An 18732-nucleotide genomic window follows, 5' to 3' on the forward strand; every position below is an offset into this window, starting at 1 on the left:
CCAGGCATTCAACATGCCAACACTTTTTGCACATGCTTTGGTCCCAAGTTTGAATCCCACAGCTAAAAAAGGATTTCTGGTTGTGCACCTGGGCAAGGCTCCTCTCCCAGTTAAGAGCCAATACCCCTAGGCTGGGTAGCTCAGATGGGAAGACAGCAACTCCTTATGACCCACATCAGGGATGGGGAACCTCATGCCCCTTCAGGCCCTCTGGACTTCCCTCAGGGCCACAGCCCTCACAGGATCTGCTTCACACTCCTTGAGTGTTTTTGCCTGACGAGAAAGTGCTGCCAAAGTCTGATGGTTGCCTGGACAGGAGGGCAGAGAGGGGCATGTTCCGAGGTGGAAGCTTACGGCACAATGGTAACATCCACATTTGTTTCTGCTTCCGGCCCTGTCCACCCCTGGCAAAGTGGCCCCCGGAAAGTTGCCTGGAAGGGCATGTGGCCCTTGCGCTGCTGATCAAGGTTTCCTGCCGTTGGCCCACGTATAAGAAGGAGAGGAGCTTGTTAAGTTACCAAGCAGTTTCTCTGCCAGTGTCGTCAGCTGCTCTATGCTGAGCCCTCGCTTGGTGGTGGAGGAGAACTGCCAGCTGAGCACTTCGGCCACCTGGTCCCAAGTGCCAATGGGTGGTTTGGTGAAGAAGTTGACATTCTGCCAAGAGAAGGACTCGGTCACAATCAGAAACAAACAACACACCCAGGCGAAAAACAAATAAAACACCCTCCTGCTCTCGCTCTCTCACCCTCTCTTTTGTCCATGCAAGGTTTGGGAAACTCAACGTACCTTGGGGTTGTTTGTCAGCATGTTGTACCACAAGATGGACGCCCAGGCGTTGGGCATCTGGCAAATGTTGGAGATCACCACCACAGGGAGGGAATGGGTCTACAGGGAAGGAAAGACAGCAGCTCTTGAGCACACAGACTAGCCTCTCTCTTTTTCAGGTCTCTGCTGGGCAACAGGAAACACCCCCGGGCTCCTGCTTCACAGCAGACCAAACCACCAAGTTTCTAGTCCTTATGCATCGTTATGAAGTTAATTGTCTTCAGGTAGGGAGACTCGTGGGACCCCTTTGCAACTCTTGCAGTGAAGCAAGCTGCAAATGCTGGTATGGCCATAAGGGAAAAGGGAGGTGGAAGAAGGCATGCAACAAGCAGTTAGGTTTAAGAGACTCAACAAGAGAATTTATCTCTAGAGTTTGCCTTCATTGTTTCAGTCTGACCAGTTTTTCTGAGTTGTTTTTCATGGATGTTGTCAGTCTAGGTTTTCATGATTTAGGGTCCACGTTTTGGATACTGGGCAACACCTTAACTTGGAGCCATCACAAGTATTCCAATGCATAGTGCGATGGCTAACAGCTCAGGGGTGCAGCAGTTGCATTGCATGCAGAAGGTCCCAGGATCAATTCCTGGCATCTCCTGATAGGGCTGAGAAGGACTCCTTGCCTGAAACCCTGGGGAGACACTGCCAGTCGGTGTAGACCAGGGGCAGCCAACTCTCCAGATGCTTCACACTTGAACTCCCATGATCCCTGACCATTTGCCATGCCGCCTGGTGCTGATGGAAGTTGTGGTTCAACAACCATCTGGAGAACATCACATTCTTAGTGCAGGGAATGCTGAGCTAACTGGGTGAATGCTCTGATTCTGGTCAACGGCAGCTCATGAACGGGCTGTTCCTCTTATTTCGAAAGAGGGAGCAGGAAAGGAAATATGCAAACAGCTCTGCATCCTCCATCAAAATAGGAGTTGTCCATTTCCTCCCCTCTCCATTTTTCTGGAAGCTGCTACCCTTGAGCATTGTTGCGGATGCAAATTGTAGGTTGTAGTTTACTGATATGGTTTCTTTCCTGCATTCTGCTGAATGAAAACTCCCAACAAGAAACCCACACCAGCACTACAAAAGAAGGTTTCTGGCAGGGTAGATTCCCAGTGCAACTGTAACACACACCCACACACCCCTGTAAAGTGGGTGGACTGTGGGGAATCGGCACAACCAGGGCTCACCTCTAGGTCAATCTTCAGGCCTTGGTGGTAAACTTCTGTCTCAAAGGTGATGAGATGGAGCTCTTCTGTGACGATGAGGGAGGCCTGAGGAGGAAGTGGAGAGTAAATGCGGGGGAAGATAATAAATATTTCTCTAGGGTATATTTTTTTTTGTCCCTTTGGAAAAAACACAGCAGCAACTTGCAATTTTGGTTTCGTTTTTAGTTCTGCTGAGCTAGGCTTAACCGGAGAGACAAACAAAGGAATCAGCCTTTGAAAAGGTGCTCACAGGACTGATCTTCCCTAAAGTCAAACCTAAAAGAGACCACTTCCCCATTCCCAAGGGTTGGTCTTTTTCTTTCGCAAGAGATAACTTGTCTGTAAACAATTTAGGGGCATGGTTTAGAAAACCTAGAGGAATGAGGATGGTGAGGAGGTGGGGGGGGAGAGAAGGGACATCCCCGGAACAGATTTCTGCCACTAGCGCTTCCCAGTGGAGGAAGAGAAGTAACTACTCCTGCTCTCAAACATTTCATTTTACACCAGCATTGCTGCGTTGGGTCACTCACGTCGCAGTTTGCTCTTCCGCCATTACCACACCTCTGTTCCCGCAGCGTCTGTGATTGGGGGGTGAGGGAGAGAGAGATAAAAAAAGAGATAAATTAGACACACTATGCATCCAGGGAGTGTTTTGGGGGGCAAGGGAGGGGAAAGATGCTGTGTCGCTCACCAGGTGCTTGAACTCTGCAGAGAGGCTCCCATTGTTGGACTCCTCCATATTCATCACTTTGGTGTTTGTGCCCAGGATGTTAAACTTCCGGGACCTTGATGGGCAAAGCGGGAGGGGGGGAATGGGAGGAGTGCCTTGAGAGAGTTTTAGCATTTAAAATACCATTATTAACCATCACCAACTGTATGTAAAGAGCAGCCACTCTGGATCAGACCAGTGACGTGTACTCACTGCGGCCAGCCGGACGCTGCAAGCAGCTTTCAAGCACTAGAGCACTCTCCCCGAAATGCAATTCCCAGCTAAACTGATGTTCGGGGACATCCTGTCTCTAGCACATAAAAGCCCGTGACCGCCCTCATCTTCCCTGATTTTGCCTAACCCCCCCTTTTTTAAAGCCATCCAAGTTTGTGGTCATTTTGCGGAAGCAGATTCTGCCGCTGTACCCCACCCCAGAAAACACTAGTGGTCCCCTTCTTTACAAGCCTTTGGAAATGGCATTTTTCCGGTTATTCCCCCCAACAAAATGTTGATTTTTATTTCAGTCTGCTTTTTATTAAGTGCTCGGTTTTAATGGGTTTTAACTGGATGATTGTTTTGCCCTGCTTTTTACAGCTATTGCCTTGAACGTGATGGGCAGCCATTGTGCCCTAAAAGGCGAATGAGCAACTGAATATAATGATTTAAAATCAAATTATTTTACTACTAATGAAATGATCCTGCCCTCCTCCTCCCAAACAAAGTGCAGCTGCCTGCAAACCATGAGATGCATCTCAGCAGAGGAAGCCACAGGGTGCAGTGCCTTCAACTTACCCCCGGAGGGCAGCAACTTCACCGGAATCCCTGTGACAGGAAAAAGAGCAAGAGAGTCAAATTGGCACGTTCAGACCTCCTTCCTCTGACCTCCTTCCCCAAACTGGGAAAGTGCTATCTAGGCTTTGGGAAGGAGGTGAGAGGTCCAACGCCCAGTGCCCAACTTACTGGGCTTTGAAATGGCTGCCCCCCCCCCTTGGCTCAGCACCTGTAGTGTGTGCACACCGCTAGAACAGCCCTAAATTCCACCCACCCCCTGCCGCAGGAGGGACAGGGTGTGGTTTGGCAGAGAAGTCAGCATAATAATAACAACAACAATGCCATCACTGGAAGGTATTAGAGCAGGGGTGGCTAGCCTGAGGCCTTCTCCGCTTGTTGCTGGACTACAAATCCCTGTCACCCGTCACCTCCCGATTACTGGCCAAGCTTGCAGATGCTGGGGTCCAAGTGGAGGGGCCAGAGATTTCTTCACCCCTGCATTTGGGGGGGAAAGGTCTTGGGGCTCTGTGGGGCAGAGGTGAAAAGAAAAGGCTTCCTCCCTACTTTTAAGGGAATGCGGGTAGGCAGGCTGAAGACCGCGCCAAACCCAAAACCTGAGCCAAATCAATATTCATAATAATTAAAGGAATAACATTTGCAAAGGCCTCTCAAGCTGCAGCAGCAGCAGACAAGATTTACAGGTTTGGGCTGTGCCTCTCCTCCTCTTCCAGGAAAGATCATTGCCACACTTTGGGATCAGAAGAACTGATCTCTTTTTCAGGATGGGCAGGGAGAGCTGGCTCAGTACCAAGGTGTTCCTACATAGGAAGCTGTGGTCACTGTGCTCTTCCTCTGGCACTGCTACAAATTAAGACATAGTTTTGGCTTAAGAGCGCTGTTCCGACTGGGGCTGGTGGTTTCTCTCCTCTGGATAAACTCCGAACTATAAAGAGCCCAGGGGCAAATCATGAGCTGCAAAAGATCCAAGGACAAACCTTTGTTACAGCTCATGGTTTGTCTGAAACGGGACAAACCATAAGAATGGATGCAGGTGAAACACTCAGGCAAACCAAGGCTCAGCTCACAGCGGCACAGCAGGATCAGAGGTGGAGCAAAGCAATCATGATCTACCCAACCCCCAGGAGCCAGCACTAAGCCATGGTTTGACCAGCGTGAGCCAGAAAGTCAGTTATATATATTTAAAGGAACCTCTGCCCACAATCCCTGCCCTCAAGTTTGTTCACGGAAAGGGCTGGACTTACTTGTCAATGCAAACTTTGATTTTCAGCTGATAGTTCAGCTCAGGAAATTTAACCAGTAACCTGCAGAAGTCAAAACTTCACGTTAGCTTCCAAAGACACAAATCTCACCCTTTCTCCATGCACCCCTATCCCTCATATGCTATTCATATGCTCCAAATGGTTGGGGGTTTTTTTTGGGGGGGAACCAGCTAGGCAGCTGCTGCCCCTTGGAAGGGGCACCAGGTTAACAAGGAGAACACAGTCCATGTCCAGTGAAACTAGTTTCACTGTGTACAGATGCTTTTCAGGCAAGAGAGCTTCAATATATCACCACTGTGACGCTTAATCGCGCTGTGCTTGAGAATCCCATCTACACCTTTTTTGGGGAAGAGGAGACAAAAAACAAGTTTCTAGGCTGTACTAACAAACTTGAAAATATGTGGGTATTGCCCAGTTTAAGCCTCAGAAGCTAGAATGGGAGGCGGTTGTGAGTAGGGAGGAAAGAGAGGCTGAGAAGGATTCCCAACAGCACATGAGGTTCCCTGTCTTTTCCCCACTTTGCCCCTCTCCCCAAGCCTAGCAGAAGTGGAATAAAATTTGAAAAGCCAAGCACATAAACGCAAAGTCTGTATAATTTATACTGTTGCAGAATGCCGATTTTCTGACGCAGAATTTTAAGTGTAGAAGGTACGCAGAACATCAGAACAGCCTGCTGGATCAGGTGAATGGCCCATCTAGTCCAGCATCCCGTTCTCACAGTGGCTGACAAGATACCCCAAGAGGAAACCCGCACGGAGGACTCGAGCACAAGAGCCACCCTCCCCATCTGTGGTTTCCAGAAACTGGTATTCAGAAGTACTGCTGCCTCCAACCGTGGAAAGCAGAGCACAGCCATCCTAGCTGGAATGACAGCCCTCTCTTCCTCCATGAATTTGCCCAACCCTCTGTTAAAGCCATCCAAGTTGGTGGCATATCACTGCTTCCTGCAGGAGTGAGTTCCACAGTTTGACTACGGGCCACGTAAAGAACTACTTTATTTTATCTGCCCTAAGCCTTGCAACATTCAGCAACATATAGCTGACCCTCCGCCCCATATAATGCATGCGCACACACAACACCAACAACTCACCGCACTTTTGTTGTGAACTGTACTCCAGTTTTGATAACCAGTGGGCGATCCGGGTGCATTGGCATACAGGGCTGGCGCTCCACCACAAATGCACTGTGGGCAGGGTGGGGGTGGTGAGAGAGAGAGAGAGAGAGAGAGAGAGAGAGAGAGAGAGAGAGAGTTCAGTGGTGGGAACTGGGTGCTGGTCCAAACTTCCAGATTCAGCAAAAGGTTCCCAGATGAACATGCTCTCGGCAGCAGCATCCCACCCCGCAGCCTCAGGGGATGGCACCTTTCCCATACATGCAAGGGCAGCAGGCCAACATACCTCTTCATGAGGTTCCTGAATAACTCCACGATGCGCTCCTCCAGCAAGGGCCGGTGCTGAACGATGGGGTCGCCCTTGTAGGAGACCTTCTGCTGCAGCTCCTCGAGCTTCTTGATCTGCTGGCGGGTCTGAAGCTGCGACTCGGCAAGAGACGTAATCCTGCGGCAAGGGAGAAGAAAGTGAGCTACACACACACACACACACACACACACACAGACGTGTCTTAAAAAGAAAACAATACTACTGTGTTAACTGGACATTGTCTTGATAATGCTTTTGAACAGCTGTGCGCTCCCCTTTGGGAAACCTCACCAGTGCCACGTTCCATGCAAATCTATGCAAGCAAAGGACCACTATGGCTCAGCTAAGCCCAGTACTTGCTCTGACAGGCAGCAGCCTGTCCAAGGGCCAAACAGAGGGAACTGGAGGGCCGAATTTGGTCTTTGCCCTGCCTGTTCTGTCTTCCACATTAGGTCAATGCTGCTCTGTGGCTCCTAACACCCTCCTCTGCTTTGAGGTGTATTAAAGTAAGGACAATCCACTCTCAACCAGATTCTTGCTTTGTAAGCCTTGGAAAGGTAGTAGGCAGTCAAGGGCACTCAGCTCTCACCAGTTCTCTAGGCGGTCAAGGCAGATGTTGGGTGGGCCACCAATGCATGCGATCTGCTGCCTCCTTTTCCAGTCAGCCAACTCGTCGTCGACCAGCGTCTTCTGCACGTACTCCATGGCCGACAAGAGCCCAGCCAGCTCGCTCACAATCCCCTAGGTGAGGAAGGAAATAGGCAACATTCAGGACTCCATTCCGCTTCCCCTGTTTACATGCAAACTTGCCTCTCCGTGGTTTTCATGTATGATAGCGGCGAACACCAGAGGCGGAGACTTTTGCATCAAGTAAGGAAATCTGAAATGTTGTTGTCTGAAATGGAGCCAGCTTGCACATCCAAGTCACCTGGCCAAGAGATGCGGAGTTAAATAATCATGGGTGTGTGACTCGTCCCTATTAGAGACAGAAAGGCAATGCCCAAAGGGCATCGCCCTCTTGGCTTGCTATAAGCATCAGTGTTCAGCATGGAGGAAGCTCTGTGCTAAAGCTAGATGCTTTTCTCCCGGGCCACATGCTGCAAAACCAGGCATATCCCGCATCATTCTGCCTTAGTCGATAGCAGTTCAGGTGGGGTTTTTTTGAGTTGGGGAGGAGCCGCCTTTACTTACCCTCCGCATCTGATCCAGGGCTGTCAGCATCTGCTCCAGCTGCTGCATCTTCTGCCGCGTCACCGACTGGTTGTTCCCGTTCAGGTCCTGCATGTCTAAAGAAAAGCAGCGGGAGAGGGGCAGGGAAACATGTCAGAGGCTCCTGGAGTTTCTTAGTTCTTCCCCTCTGCACACCTGTTTTGGTCAGCCTAATTCAGATGCTGTTGGGGACTCCCAACTCCCACCTATCCCAGCCAATATGGCCCAATGGCCAGGGATGGTGGGAGCTATAGTCTAAAGCAGGCATAAGCAAACTTGGCCCTCCAGGTGTTTTGAGACTACAACTCCCATGATCCCTAGCTAACAGGACCAGTGGTCAGGGATGATGAGACTTGTAGTTCGAAAACATCTGGAGGGCCGAGTTTGCCTATGCCTGGTCTAAAGCAAAAGACGGAGGGGCACCAGATTAAGAAAGGCTGGCCTAATTCCTCTTTCAGACAGTTGGGCATCCTGTTCCTCTTCAGCAGCCCCATGTAGGACAGATTCGGGAGATGATGGGCATCATGTTCCTGGTGAGAACTGCAGCCAGTCTACAAGGTTCACAGGGGTGGTGAACTGGATCTGGCCAGCAGGCCAGATTATTATCTTCACCCACCCACCCTCTGCATGCCAAGTGTGACAGGTGTGCGATGGTGTCAGGTGAATGACGTTTGCCCACCCAAAGTTGCAGAGCTCACGTGAAAGTGTGATGCCTGGCTATCAGTTCACTGGTGTGTCTTTTGGAGCACTGCATAGAGGGCTTTGCAAGCCCCTTTTGGCTCAGTGCATCCTTACCTGCCCCGCAACCCGACATCGGGAGTGAAGCAGGCCAGTGTGGCTTGGCAGAAATGCCCTGGCAGACCCAACGCTGAGGCCAGGCATGCCTCGTGAAGTCTGCAGGCCAGAGGCTCCCCTGATTTAAAAGGAAAGTTAAGCGCCTGGGCTGCACGAGCACCCTTGCTCCCCAAAGGATGAGGACAGAAGGGCATCTCTCCATCCATGAATTTGCCACGATGGAAAAGTTGTTATCCCCTTTTCCCCAGCAAGCTCCCACCTACCGCCTTGACTCTTCAAGGTCTTGTAGTTGAAGTCAAAGTCATCCTGGAGGTTTTCCACCACTTTCATCTTTTGCTCCAAGTCCTGCAAGAAAAAGCCAAGGAATAGGAGGTTGGGGAGGAGTCACAAACTCTAGGCAAGCTTGAAACTTTGGAGCAAGAGAGAGAGAGAGAGAGAGAGAGAGAGAGAGAGAGAGAGAGCAGCTCTCCCACCTACCTGCACCCTTTTCCTGACATCTTGCAAGTGTTGCTCCAGCATCTGCTGCTTCTCTGTCACCACGGCAGCTGTAGGGTGGTTTGCCTGCCCACCTTGCTGTATTAAAGCGGGGAGGAGGAGAGAGATAAGGCATTAAGAGATTTTAAGTCATATAAAAGAAGTTCATAAATCAGTTTTGGCCGGGTGTAAATGTAATAAACCAGACTTTCTGGCTTACTGTAACTTATCAGGAACACACACGTCAACGTTGAGCTCTGGTCACCGGTCCACCTGGCTCGGTATCCTTTGCCTGACTGACAATGGCTCTCCTGGATTTCGGGCAAGGGACATTCCCAGCCCTGCCAGAGCTTGGACCGTCTACTCATCCACTGAGCTGTGTGTCCCTTTGCCGGGTACATGCTATCAGGTTGTTCCTCCCTTGCTCCTCCCCAGTGTGAATGGGGTAAAAAAACCCCGGAGGCTCTGTGGCTTCCTGCTACATCCGAATCTGGGCCTGGTTTAATTTTTGTTCCCACACCAAACCAAACAAAACATTTGGGCATTAGCAGGAAGCATCCTGGCTCACCTATCCCCGTTCCTGCCAGGAAGGTGCAAACCAGGAGCAATCAGGCAGCATGCCTTGGCACCTGCCTCATTCCTGAACACTGCAACAAGCCAGCCAGTTTAGAGGTGGCAGCGTTTTCCCCTGGGGGGTGTCTAGCCAGTGTATTGTCATGTCTTGTCAAAACAGGGGACACACTGGGAGTTAAGCAGAGGTGGGAGTGCTAGCAGTGTTGGTTCCACCAACAGTGCCCCTGTATCTGGCAAAGGGCTTCTCTCTGACCCATGGTATGAGACAGGCAGGCGGTTCCTTTTATTAAGCATCTATCCTACCTTTTCATGCATTTTTCAACCTGCATCTGCAGGGAGTTCTGTTCCCCAACACAGACTGGGACGACGACACACAGCAAAGGAACACCTGACATTTCCACCTGTGCCGTTTTCATACTGTAAGCACCCTTCCCCCCTCCCAAAAACCCCCTGCTATTTGCTTCTGAAGGGGCCATTGCAGCAAATTACACCTTCTGAAGAAAACAGCAAATGAGAAGGAGGGAAAGCCAGCCTCCTGCTGTTGCCTTGATTCAGGCTGAGGCCCTTCATGGCTGCAATTTCTTTCATTCTTTTTAAGAAGAGCAAACCTGGGAGAGACTATCACATGGTAAATACATTCTGATCCAGACTGAGACATTAGCAAACCAGAGGAAGCCCTGAGATGTCCACAGAGAAAATCCTGATGAGTGCTGGGAGTGGCATTTAAAGACCTCTTTGACTTTGCCTAGGAGAAAACAGCTGAGCTGCATAATAAAAAAGGGTGAACAAGAAGCCACGGGGTGTGGGTGTGTTGACTGAACCCCCAGAGATGCCTAGCATTGGCCACTTGCACTCACTCACCTCTGAGTGTGCTCACTCAAGGAAAGAGGATAATGTCAGTGCAGGAGCTCTTTTGGTGCTGCTTCCTCCCACCCCCCCCCCATCCCCATGGTGAAGCTTCAAGCTGGCACAGGCCAGCGAGCCATTTGCTCTGCTCAGTAGCATACAGCTGCACAGGCTTGTCTCATGGCAAAAGGAAATACTGTGCTGAATGATCCACCCTGGGGGGCCAACACCTGCAAGACCACGCTGCCTTTCAACCGTTCCAGCCACAGAATTAAAAAATGGCTGCATTTCAAACCCGAACGCAGAAAAGAAATATTGACAAGGGAAAAGCTCAAGGCGTGTTGCGGCAACCGAGGCAAAAGCGTGCAGGGACCTGTTTTGGGGTGGTGTGTGCTACCCTAGCTGCGAGGCACTGCTTCCTGGCATGCAAAGGTGTAGGCTTTGGAAGAAACATCAAAGGAAAGGCCCGTTGTGTCAACCATCAAGCTTTTTGCCCCTTATAACCCAAGGACAGGGAACGGGTTGGGCCTCCCAATTCCCGTCAGCCCCCGCCAGCGTGTTCAATGGATGGTGTGTGTGCCGTACTCCCGACAACTTCTGGAGGGTCCCAGGTTTCTCCCTCCCTGCTGCAAACAGCAGTAGCAGCATATGGACATAGGAGGATGCACTGATCACGGTGTATTTGCACCAAGAGCTGTCAATGTGATTCACTGCTTGGCTTGTGTTCTAAACACCCACGCGGCTGGCGAGTCCCTTACGGGAACTGATGGCAACAGCGGGACAAGCTGCTCCCGAAAGCATCCTCTTACCTGGGCTGCCGTGGCTGCTGTCTGCAACAGCCGGTTCTCCTCCCAGAGGCAGCGGGCCACAATGCGGGCAATCTCCATGGGCTTCTCCAGGTACCTGCTCTGTAAGAGAGGAAGAGGAACGGGAACAGAATGAGTGACCGCCACACACAGAGAGCAAAACCTAGGTGAAGATGCCAAACTTTTCTTAAGAAACCCAGCCTTGATTTGGAGGAATGCAGCGACGGGGCAGTTGGGCACTTCTTCTATGGGAGCACGTAAAAGAAGTGTTACATGCTGGTTTCAGATTCAGGGCAGCAGGTGAAAATATATGCTGGGCGCCCAGCATGAGCAGCCGAGAATTTATGTCCAACAGGATGTCATCGTAAAAGCTAAAATAAGCCTGTCGTGGACATTGCTCCCAAGCTCAGGGCTCAACATCTCTCTTTAATCTGTGCTATTAAGAGTTCCCTAAACCATCAAACTATTCCATCAAATCTGGCCTTGCAAATTTCAGCGACGCTCTGTGCAAGGACAAAATCCAACGCTCTCCCGCCATCCTACTCTTTCAGATAGTTTGTAGTAGTTCCTATAAATCCAACTTAGTAGCCATCGATTGCTCTCTCCTCTATGGATCTGTCCAATCCTCTTTTGAAGCCATCTAAGTTGGTGACCTTCATCACTGCCTCCTGTCAAGAGTGGATTGAACACCATCATTCCCATCTCCCGAGTTTTATGACTTGGGTTGGCACTTTTTTTGGGGGGTGCGGGTGCCCACAAAACACAAGACCCTCGCAAACCCAGGACCTGCCAGCTCCTCCTACCTGCAGGAACTGCTTGATCCTGCGCAGGTTGTGCTGGTAGAGGACATTGGATTCCTGTAAGAAGCGGCTGTACTGCTGGTCAATTTCACCCAGGAGGTTGTGGAACACCAATGTGGCGTGGGACTCCTTGCTGGCAGCATAGGCCCTGTACAGATCAGAAGCAAACAAGGCTTAACAAAAACAGCGCCCGGGGCATGACAAAAAACAACAACACTGTAGTGCCAAGTGCTCCTTCTTCACACCAGGCCACGTCCGCACCACACATTTGAAGTGCTATTATACTACTTTAACACAGTCAAGCCTATTCCCCTCACAGAGCTACAATTCTGGATATTTCCATTGGTTCTGATAATGTCAAAGTTGCAGATTCAATCACCGTTATGGGACAGCTGCATATTCCTGGATTGCAGGGGGTGGACGAAACGATCTTCAGGGCCCCTTTCAGCTCTACAATTCTGTATGATTCTCAGAATTTAGCAATCAGTCCCCCTTCACAGGGAACCCTGGGAATTGTAGTTCTGGGTAGGGAATAGGGGCGCATAACAACTCTCTAAAGAACTACAGCTCCCAGAATTATTTAGGAGAAGTCATGACTGTCTATAATGGGATCAGAGTGGGATTCCCATCCTCCTATGCCCCAACCAGCCAGCATTCTCAGGTCCTCATCGGGCTGGTTTGGGGTATCAACACTCACATCTTTATATTGTCCCCCTCCCCAAAGTGTTTTTTGTACTTCTGGACACTAATCCAAGATTTGGCTTCATAATTAACAGCACCTCTCAGTCACAATGTTGGAAACGGAGGAAGCGATTCCGGAGGCCAGGAATCTCCTCTCGGTTTCATTCCACAAATGCCACTTCTTCCATTAGAAACAGGAAGCACAATTAATATCAGGAAGCTTCTGTATGTTTTTCAAGAGGCAAAAAGGTTTCTTGGAATTTCCAGCGAGTTTTGCAAGAACGTAATCAAGAGCAAACTCTTGCTCAAGAGAATACGCCCACAAAGTGAAGGTTCTTGGAAATCTCAGGATTTCAGCTATAAGCCACATTGCTTTATCATAATAAAGAATTTACAGGATGCCAATTGGAAGGTCATGATGGTTTGAGCATTTAGATCAGGGATTAGGAGCTTGTGTGTGTGTGCCCCCCCCCCCCATGATATTGTTGGATTCCAACTCCCATCATCCCTGCCCATTAATCGTGCTGGCTGGGCTTGATGGGAATTGGGAGTCCCAACAGCATCTGGAGGGCCAAAGATTCCCCACCCTTGATCTAGATCATTAAACCAGCAGCCTGTAGGTTAGGTTCAATCTCCAGAGCAGTTTTGCCTGGCCCTCAATGTCTCTCTGCAAAATATTGTTCAAGTTGGTGTTTTAAAAAAAAATGCAAGAAAGAAAGATTGCAAGGAAGAAATAACTCCACACTTTCATCATGTTACTTTTGGAGCAAACAGCACAACTCCTCCTCAGTGACCTCAGCTTCCTCCAGAGTCACCCTAGGAGCTAATCCTCATGGCTGACTCCTCTCCTTTCACTTTGATTGGCTCCAATCAGCACAAAGTGTGAGAAGACTTCTTCTCAGTGGCTGAAAAGCTCCCTCTTTCATACTGACTGGGCAGCACTAAGACTCTATAGAGATGGGAACCTTGCTTCAGTGGTGACCCTCCACCACTAAAAAGCCTCTTAACTTGATCATGCATATGGGGGTCAGTTTGAATAGTGCAATACATGCATGGCCATGCTCTGGGTCTCCAAGAAGAGAGAGGCTGAGCACCCCTGGGTCAACCAATTAAAGAATGGCATTTTACTGTGCAACAAAATTTGTTTCCATCAGAACACCCCCTTTTAATTTTTCCTATGTCGATTTGCAGAGCTCTGGCGTTAGGAATGGATCTCACTCAAAGCCAGCCACTCAATTTCTCTGTGTGGGTGTACACAGGCACAAATACTGAGAAAAGTCCAATGGCTCACCAGTCCTGGCTCTCTATCCAGGGCGCAAGGAACTGCCGCAGCTCCATCGGAAAGCTGTCGCTGTAGAGCTGGTGGAGCTGCTCCAAATACCGGGTGTCCAGCTGCTGCAGCTGGTTCCACTGTGCCATCTTGGCCACTGAATCTGGAAACCTAGGAACACACAGAACATTTTTCTTTTTTACAAGCAAGTTGGTGCACCGGGCTATTTCCACCAAGATGGAACACTTCCTTTAAAAGTCGTAAATGCAATTGCAAACCAGCCTAAACTTAAAAAACAAAGGGTTTCTAAATAAATAACTAAATAGACAGACATTCCTATTAGCGATTCATTAATGTATTTTTTCATGTCAAGTTAAACTACATCCAGTTCTTTTTCTCAGAGTTTAGGTATGGGGAAACTTGGGCCGGGGGGGGCGCTAAATGTAGCCCCTCTCACCGGTCTTTGGGACTCTTCCTGGCCACGCCCCCTCAGTAGCCCTGCTCTGTACAAAGTGCTTTCCCCTGACAGAATGGGTCCTTGCACAATGACAATACTGTATCTCTTCCTTGTTTTGATGGAGGATGGAAAGGGCGATGTGTGTAAGACTTGTGCGGCTGGTAGATAGCCTCTACTGCAGGCTTCCTCAACCTCGGCCCTTCAGATGTTTTGGCCTACAACTCCCATGATCCATAGCTAGCAGGACCAGTAGTCAGGGATGATGGGAACTGTAGTCTCAAAACATCTAGAGGGTCGAGGTTGAGGAAGTCTGCTCTACTGTATCAAGATAAAAGTCCCTTCCATTGTTTCTAACCACTTTTGTCTTAGAAACACCCACTTCTGGCTTGTGGCTCCTGCAAGGTTCTGCGAAAACTTCCAGGTAGAAAAAGGTCCCCTCCCCTGTCCTAGTCGCTCAGGATGATTAGTTCAATGACAGTACGAAACCGAAACCATGGCTTCTTAACGCATCAGCATGACGTCCTGCTTAATCTTTACTTCAGACCAGAGCTTGGTAGGGGTTTTCTTAGTGGTGGTGGGAGTGTGCGGATTTATACATTAACTATGGTCTTGTTGCATTCTCCTTCCTTTCCTATTCTTCTCGCTGCTAATGTCTGTGAAGTAATTACCACAGATATGGTATATGTTTCCCCAGAAGCAGGGCAAGATGTTAATTTGTACTACGTTGTATCTGATACAGCTATCTGGTGCGCAAATCTGAAGATAACAACAGAAAGAAGCCACGCGAGCCAAGAAACGGAAAATTACTTTCTGCCTTTAAGAAGTGTCTGCCTAGATAATATATCAGTCCTGTAGCAGCACCTCAGCTTTGATCTTCAAAGTGGCTTAAACATTCCACACAACAGTTGCGGTCCCTTCATCCATTTTCAACTGGAATGTCAGAGTCAGTGAAGATTTTACTGCAGCTACACAAATAACTCTGCTGACCCAAGTGGGGGAGATCTGCAAGGAATCCTGAGTCCTCCACAATTAACAACAGGGAGGGAAAATGTTTGCCTGGAGCCCCCCCCCCCTTTGCTTCTCTCTATACTGTTCTTTTTCTTGTTCTTAAAGTTTTCTTCCTTTCTTCGGAGACTAAAAGAAGCAGAATAGCTTTGTAAAACAAATTTGTTTCTGTTTGCTCCGATTTTAAATATTGTATATTTAAATTGTTGTAACACACCCTGGGACTCTGAGGTGAGAGGCAGGGTAAGAAACAACAACAACAACAAGATAAATAACCCTAAATGATAAACACATATGATTATTTGCATCCCAGAATTCACTTTCTTTAGCACAGAATTATCAGTGCAGAATTTTGGAGGCTGCCTCTGCATGTTACTTTGTTTATACAATGTATAAAGCAGGGGGGTGTTATTGGGTTGTTGTTTTTATTTTGTTTATATATATGGTGTTTTTTAAGTTGATCTTTTCTGTGAACCGCCCTGAGACCTCCAGGTATAGGGTGGTATATAAATTCTATTATTATTATTATTATTATTAGACATACAGTGGTACCTCGAGTTACAAACACTTTGGATTACAAACGCTTCAGGTTACAAACTCCGCTAAAGTGGAAGTAGTACCTTGGGTTATGAACTTTGCCCCAGGATGAGAATAGAAATTGCGTGGTGGCGGCGTGGCGGCAGCGGGAGGCCCCATTAGCGAAAGCACGCCTCAGGTTAAGAAAGGTTTCAGGTTAAGAACCGACCTCCCGAACGAATTAAGTTCGTAACACGAGGTACCACTGTACGAGGTGGGAAAAGCTAACAATAATCCATAGCCAGATGTACGAACAATCTTGATTCTCTCCACCCCTCCTGCTTTCCTGCATGCAAGATGACTTAGGCTGCAATCTCATATCCACTTTCCTGGGAGTAATCCCCACTGAATTTAAAGTGGGCATACTTCTGAATACAGATATACAGGTGTGCACTGCAAAAAATTCCTTGCTGGGTCAGGCCACTTAGCTCAACACTCATTTTCAAGAGTGACCAGCCAGATGCCATAGGAAGCGCATGGGTTGAGTAGAATGTAACAGTCATGCCCTGTTGCAGGCTACCAACAATCAAGAGGTACATTGCCTCTATTCATGCGTCTCCATTTGGTTTACCAAGGCTAATATCAACTCACAGGCCTCTCTTTCATAAATTGGGACTTTTGTTTTTAGTGGTTTCTTAGTGATCGGGGACTGTCCCCTTGTCCTAACGCAGCAACCAGGTTCCCTTCCTCCCAGCGCAAATTAGATTTGCTGCATCCAGCAGCCACTTCTCTCTAACGAAGGAAACAAGCCAAGGCAGCACACAGGAAATCCCCCTTTGCTTCAAAGAACAAATTGGGGACTTGTGGCAAGGCAGAACTTGGCGCAGAAGAAAACCAAGATCATGACACATGCGGAACAAGCAAATATTTGGCAAACCAACTGTGATGAAGAGCAGAGTTGCATGAGCTCCACTAGAGAAATCCCAAATGCTTGACCTCTGGAATTACTGGAGTAATTCAAGGGGAGTCTGAACTGCTAGGCCTGATAGAGATCTCAGCCTAACATAGCTTTTCCTCCAATCTCCAGACTCCCAACTATTTCCAAACTCACTCACAATGGCCAATGCTTAGGAATGATTGGAATTGGTAATCCAAAATTTAAAGGGTGGTATTCAACTAATTTCATTTAAATCACCCACTGAAACTGATGGAACATGATTTAGGTGCATTAATTACAACAGGTCTACTCTGAGTAAAACCTCATTGAATACCATCCTTGGAAGGCACCAGATTGGGAAACCATGTTAAAGTGTTATCAAATTGTTTAGGTGGCCTCTATAACAATTTTTTCCCAATTCCTTTGACAGATGCTATGGAGTTTCATGGAGGCTGTCAATATATGTTCCGTTTTGGACAGGTTTCTGTTCCACCCCTGTTTTGGTAGCAGAACATTTTTCACCCAGAGCTATTTTTAATATTTGTGGTATGTCACTGGTGGCGTTCCCTCCTACCTCTTTCTTGTATGTGTGAAAATAAAAATAACATTTATACCACACATTGTCCTCCGACTCTTGGCAGGTTTTTGTGTGTCAGTTTTTAAGTGTACAACATATACAACATATGCCCAACTTGTATGTGCCTGGAAGTCGCCATAGCGCTTAAACTGGAATCACAACTGACTGAGAGCAAGAGAGCTCATGTGGTCCCATTCACTCTCTCACTCAAACTCCACGATCAGAATACTATCTAGACTCATCTCCATGTACCCTGAGCACAATTCTGAGCACAATTCAAAGTGTTGGTGCTGACCTTTAAAGCCCTAAACAGCCTCAGCCCTGTATACCTGAAGGAGTGTCTCCACCCCCATAATTCAGGCCGGACACTGAGGTCCAGCTCTGAGGGCCTTCTGGCGGTTCCCTCACTGCGAGATGTGAGTTTACAGAGAACCAGGCTGAGGGCCTTCTCAGTAGTGGCGCCCGCCCTGTGGAACGCCCTCCCATCAGATGTCAAGGAAATGAAACAACTACCTGACTTTTAGAAGACATCTGAAGGCAGCCCTGTTTAGGGAAGTTTTTAATGTTTGATGTTTTATTGTGCTTTTAATTCTGTTGGGAGCCGCCCAGAGTGGCTGGGGAAATCCAGCCAGATGGGTGAAGTATAAATATTATTATTATTATTATTATTATTATTAAAAGTCAAGCAAAAGAGACAGCACCAAACCCTCTAAGTCTGAGGCCTGGAAAGAATTTTGTCATCAAGACACACAGGCAACACAGTTCTCTCTTCCGCTTTGCATGGCAGGCAGCTCAAGTAGTCCTGCAACAACTTTCCACTTCTCTTCTGCAAGCTGATTAAAGAAGCCGCCCACTACCATCACCAAAAGTGCAAATAAAACAAATCAAAGACAAAACTAATTGTTGACTGACACACATAGCCAGACAACAATGAAGAGAGTTTAGATAAACACTGGGGGGTGGGGTGGGAGGGTGGGGAGGAGACAGGTGTATGTGTATAGGTACTGAAAAGATATTTGCAGAAATGTGGGTGTGTATTCCTGAATGGCACTGCCTCATTGACAGCCAGCACTGTCAATCAACACAAAAAGTGAGTGACCAAACAGTTGCCCCAGGATACTAATCAGGAATCACCCCATGGTAGATGGAGCCAAAATGGGGCCACTAGGAAGCAAGAGGGAAATATAACGTTTGTGGGCACACAGAGGTTTGCAGAAGTTTATCTATTTTTGAGGATGTTCTTTTAAATTGAAGGGAAAACCAAAGCTGTAGCTGCAAAATGTTAAGAGTGTCAGTTTGAAAAATAAATGGGAAATCAGAGTATAACGGGGTGTAGGGGGTGTGGCACTCTGTTTCATAACACAAGAGATAACATTGTTGGAAAAGGTGCCTGACAGGTACCTCCAAATGGAGCACCCCCGTTATAAGTGATGACAAACTAAAGCGTTGTTCAAGGCTCAACTTGCCGTCTCCCCATTTAAACTCCACAACAACCCTGCGAGGTAGGTGAGGCTGAGAGGCAGTGACTGGCCCAAGGTCACTCAGTGAGCTTCGTGGCCGAGCGGGGATTTGAACCCTGGTCTC

The 18732-nt window shown here is 48.3% G+C and overlaps 1 protein-coding gene and 1 long non-coding RNA gene across 4 annotated transcripts in view; one reads left to right on the forward strand and one right to left on the reverse strand.

Annotated features, from left to right (window-relative positions):
• Window positions 1-14261, forward strand: part of LOC308462149 — a 182916-nt gene extending 168655 nt beyond the window's left edge. Inside the window, exon 4 of the long non-coding RNA XR_013979010.1 lies at window positions 14247-14261. This is a non-coding gene — a long non-coding RNA (uncharacterized lncRNA). The remainder of the gene's footprint in view (window positions 1-14246) is intronic.
• STAT3 (signal transducer and activator of transcription 3) overlaps window positions 1-18732 on the reverse strand; it is a gene marked incomplete at its 3' end in the record, with an annotated part of 39811 nt that overhangs the window by 7562 nt on the left and 13517 nt on the right. For all 3 annotated transcript variants that reach the window (XM_080979326.1, XM_080979325.1, XM_080979327.1), the window contains exons 2-17: window positions 13678-13827; window positions 11709-11853; window positions 10909-11007; window positions 8684-8779; window positions 8470-8551; window positions 7394-7488; window positions 6792-6943; window positions 6182-6340; window positions 5875-5967; window positions 4767-4826; window positions 3526-3555; window positions 2716-2809; window positions 2555-2602; window positions 2007-2090; window positions 787-885; window positions 519-654 (exon numbers count right to left, since the gene is read on the reverse strand). In XM_080979326.1, the coding sequence (XP_080835452.1) occupies window positions 519-654; window positions 787-885; window positions 2007-2090; window positions 2555-2602; window positions 2716-2809; window positions 3526-3555; window positions 4767-4826; window positions 5875-5967; window positions 6182-6340; window positions 6792-6943; window positions 7394-7488; window positions 8470-8551; window positions 8684-8779; window positions 10909-11007; window positions 11709-11853; window positions 13678-13805 (1600 nt within the window). In that variant the 5' untranslated portion in view covers window positions 13806-13827. The remainder of the gene's footprint in view (window positions 1-518; window positions 655-786; window positions 886-2006; window positions 2091-2554; window positions 2603-2715; window positions 2810-3525; window positions 3556-4766; window positions 4827-5874; window positions 5968-6181; window positions 6341-6791; window positions 6944-7393; window positions 7489-8469; window positions 8552-8683; window positions 8780-10908; window positions 11008-11708; window positions 11854-13677; window positions 13828-18732) is intronic.

This window comes from Podarcis pityusensis (genome assembly GCF_964106645.2).
Source record: "Podarcis pityusensis genome assembly, chromosome: 13".
Taxonomy (NCBI): domain Eukaryota; kingdom Metazoa; phylum Chordata; class Lepidosauria; order Squamata; family Lacertidae; genus Podarcis; species Podarcis pityusensis.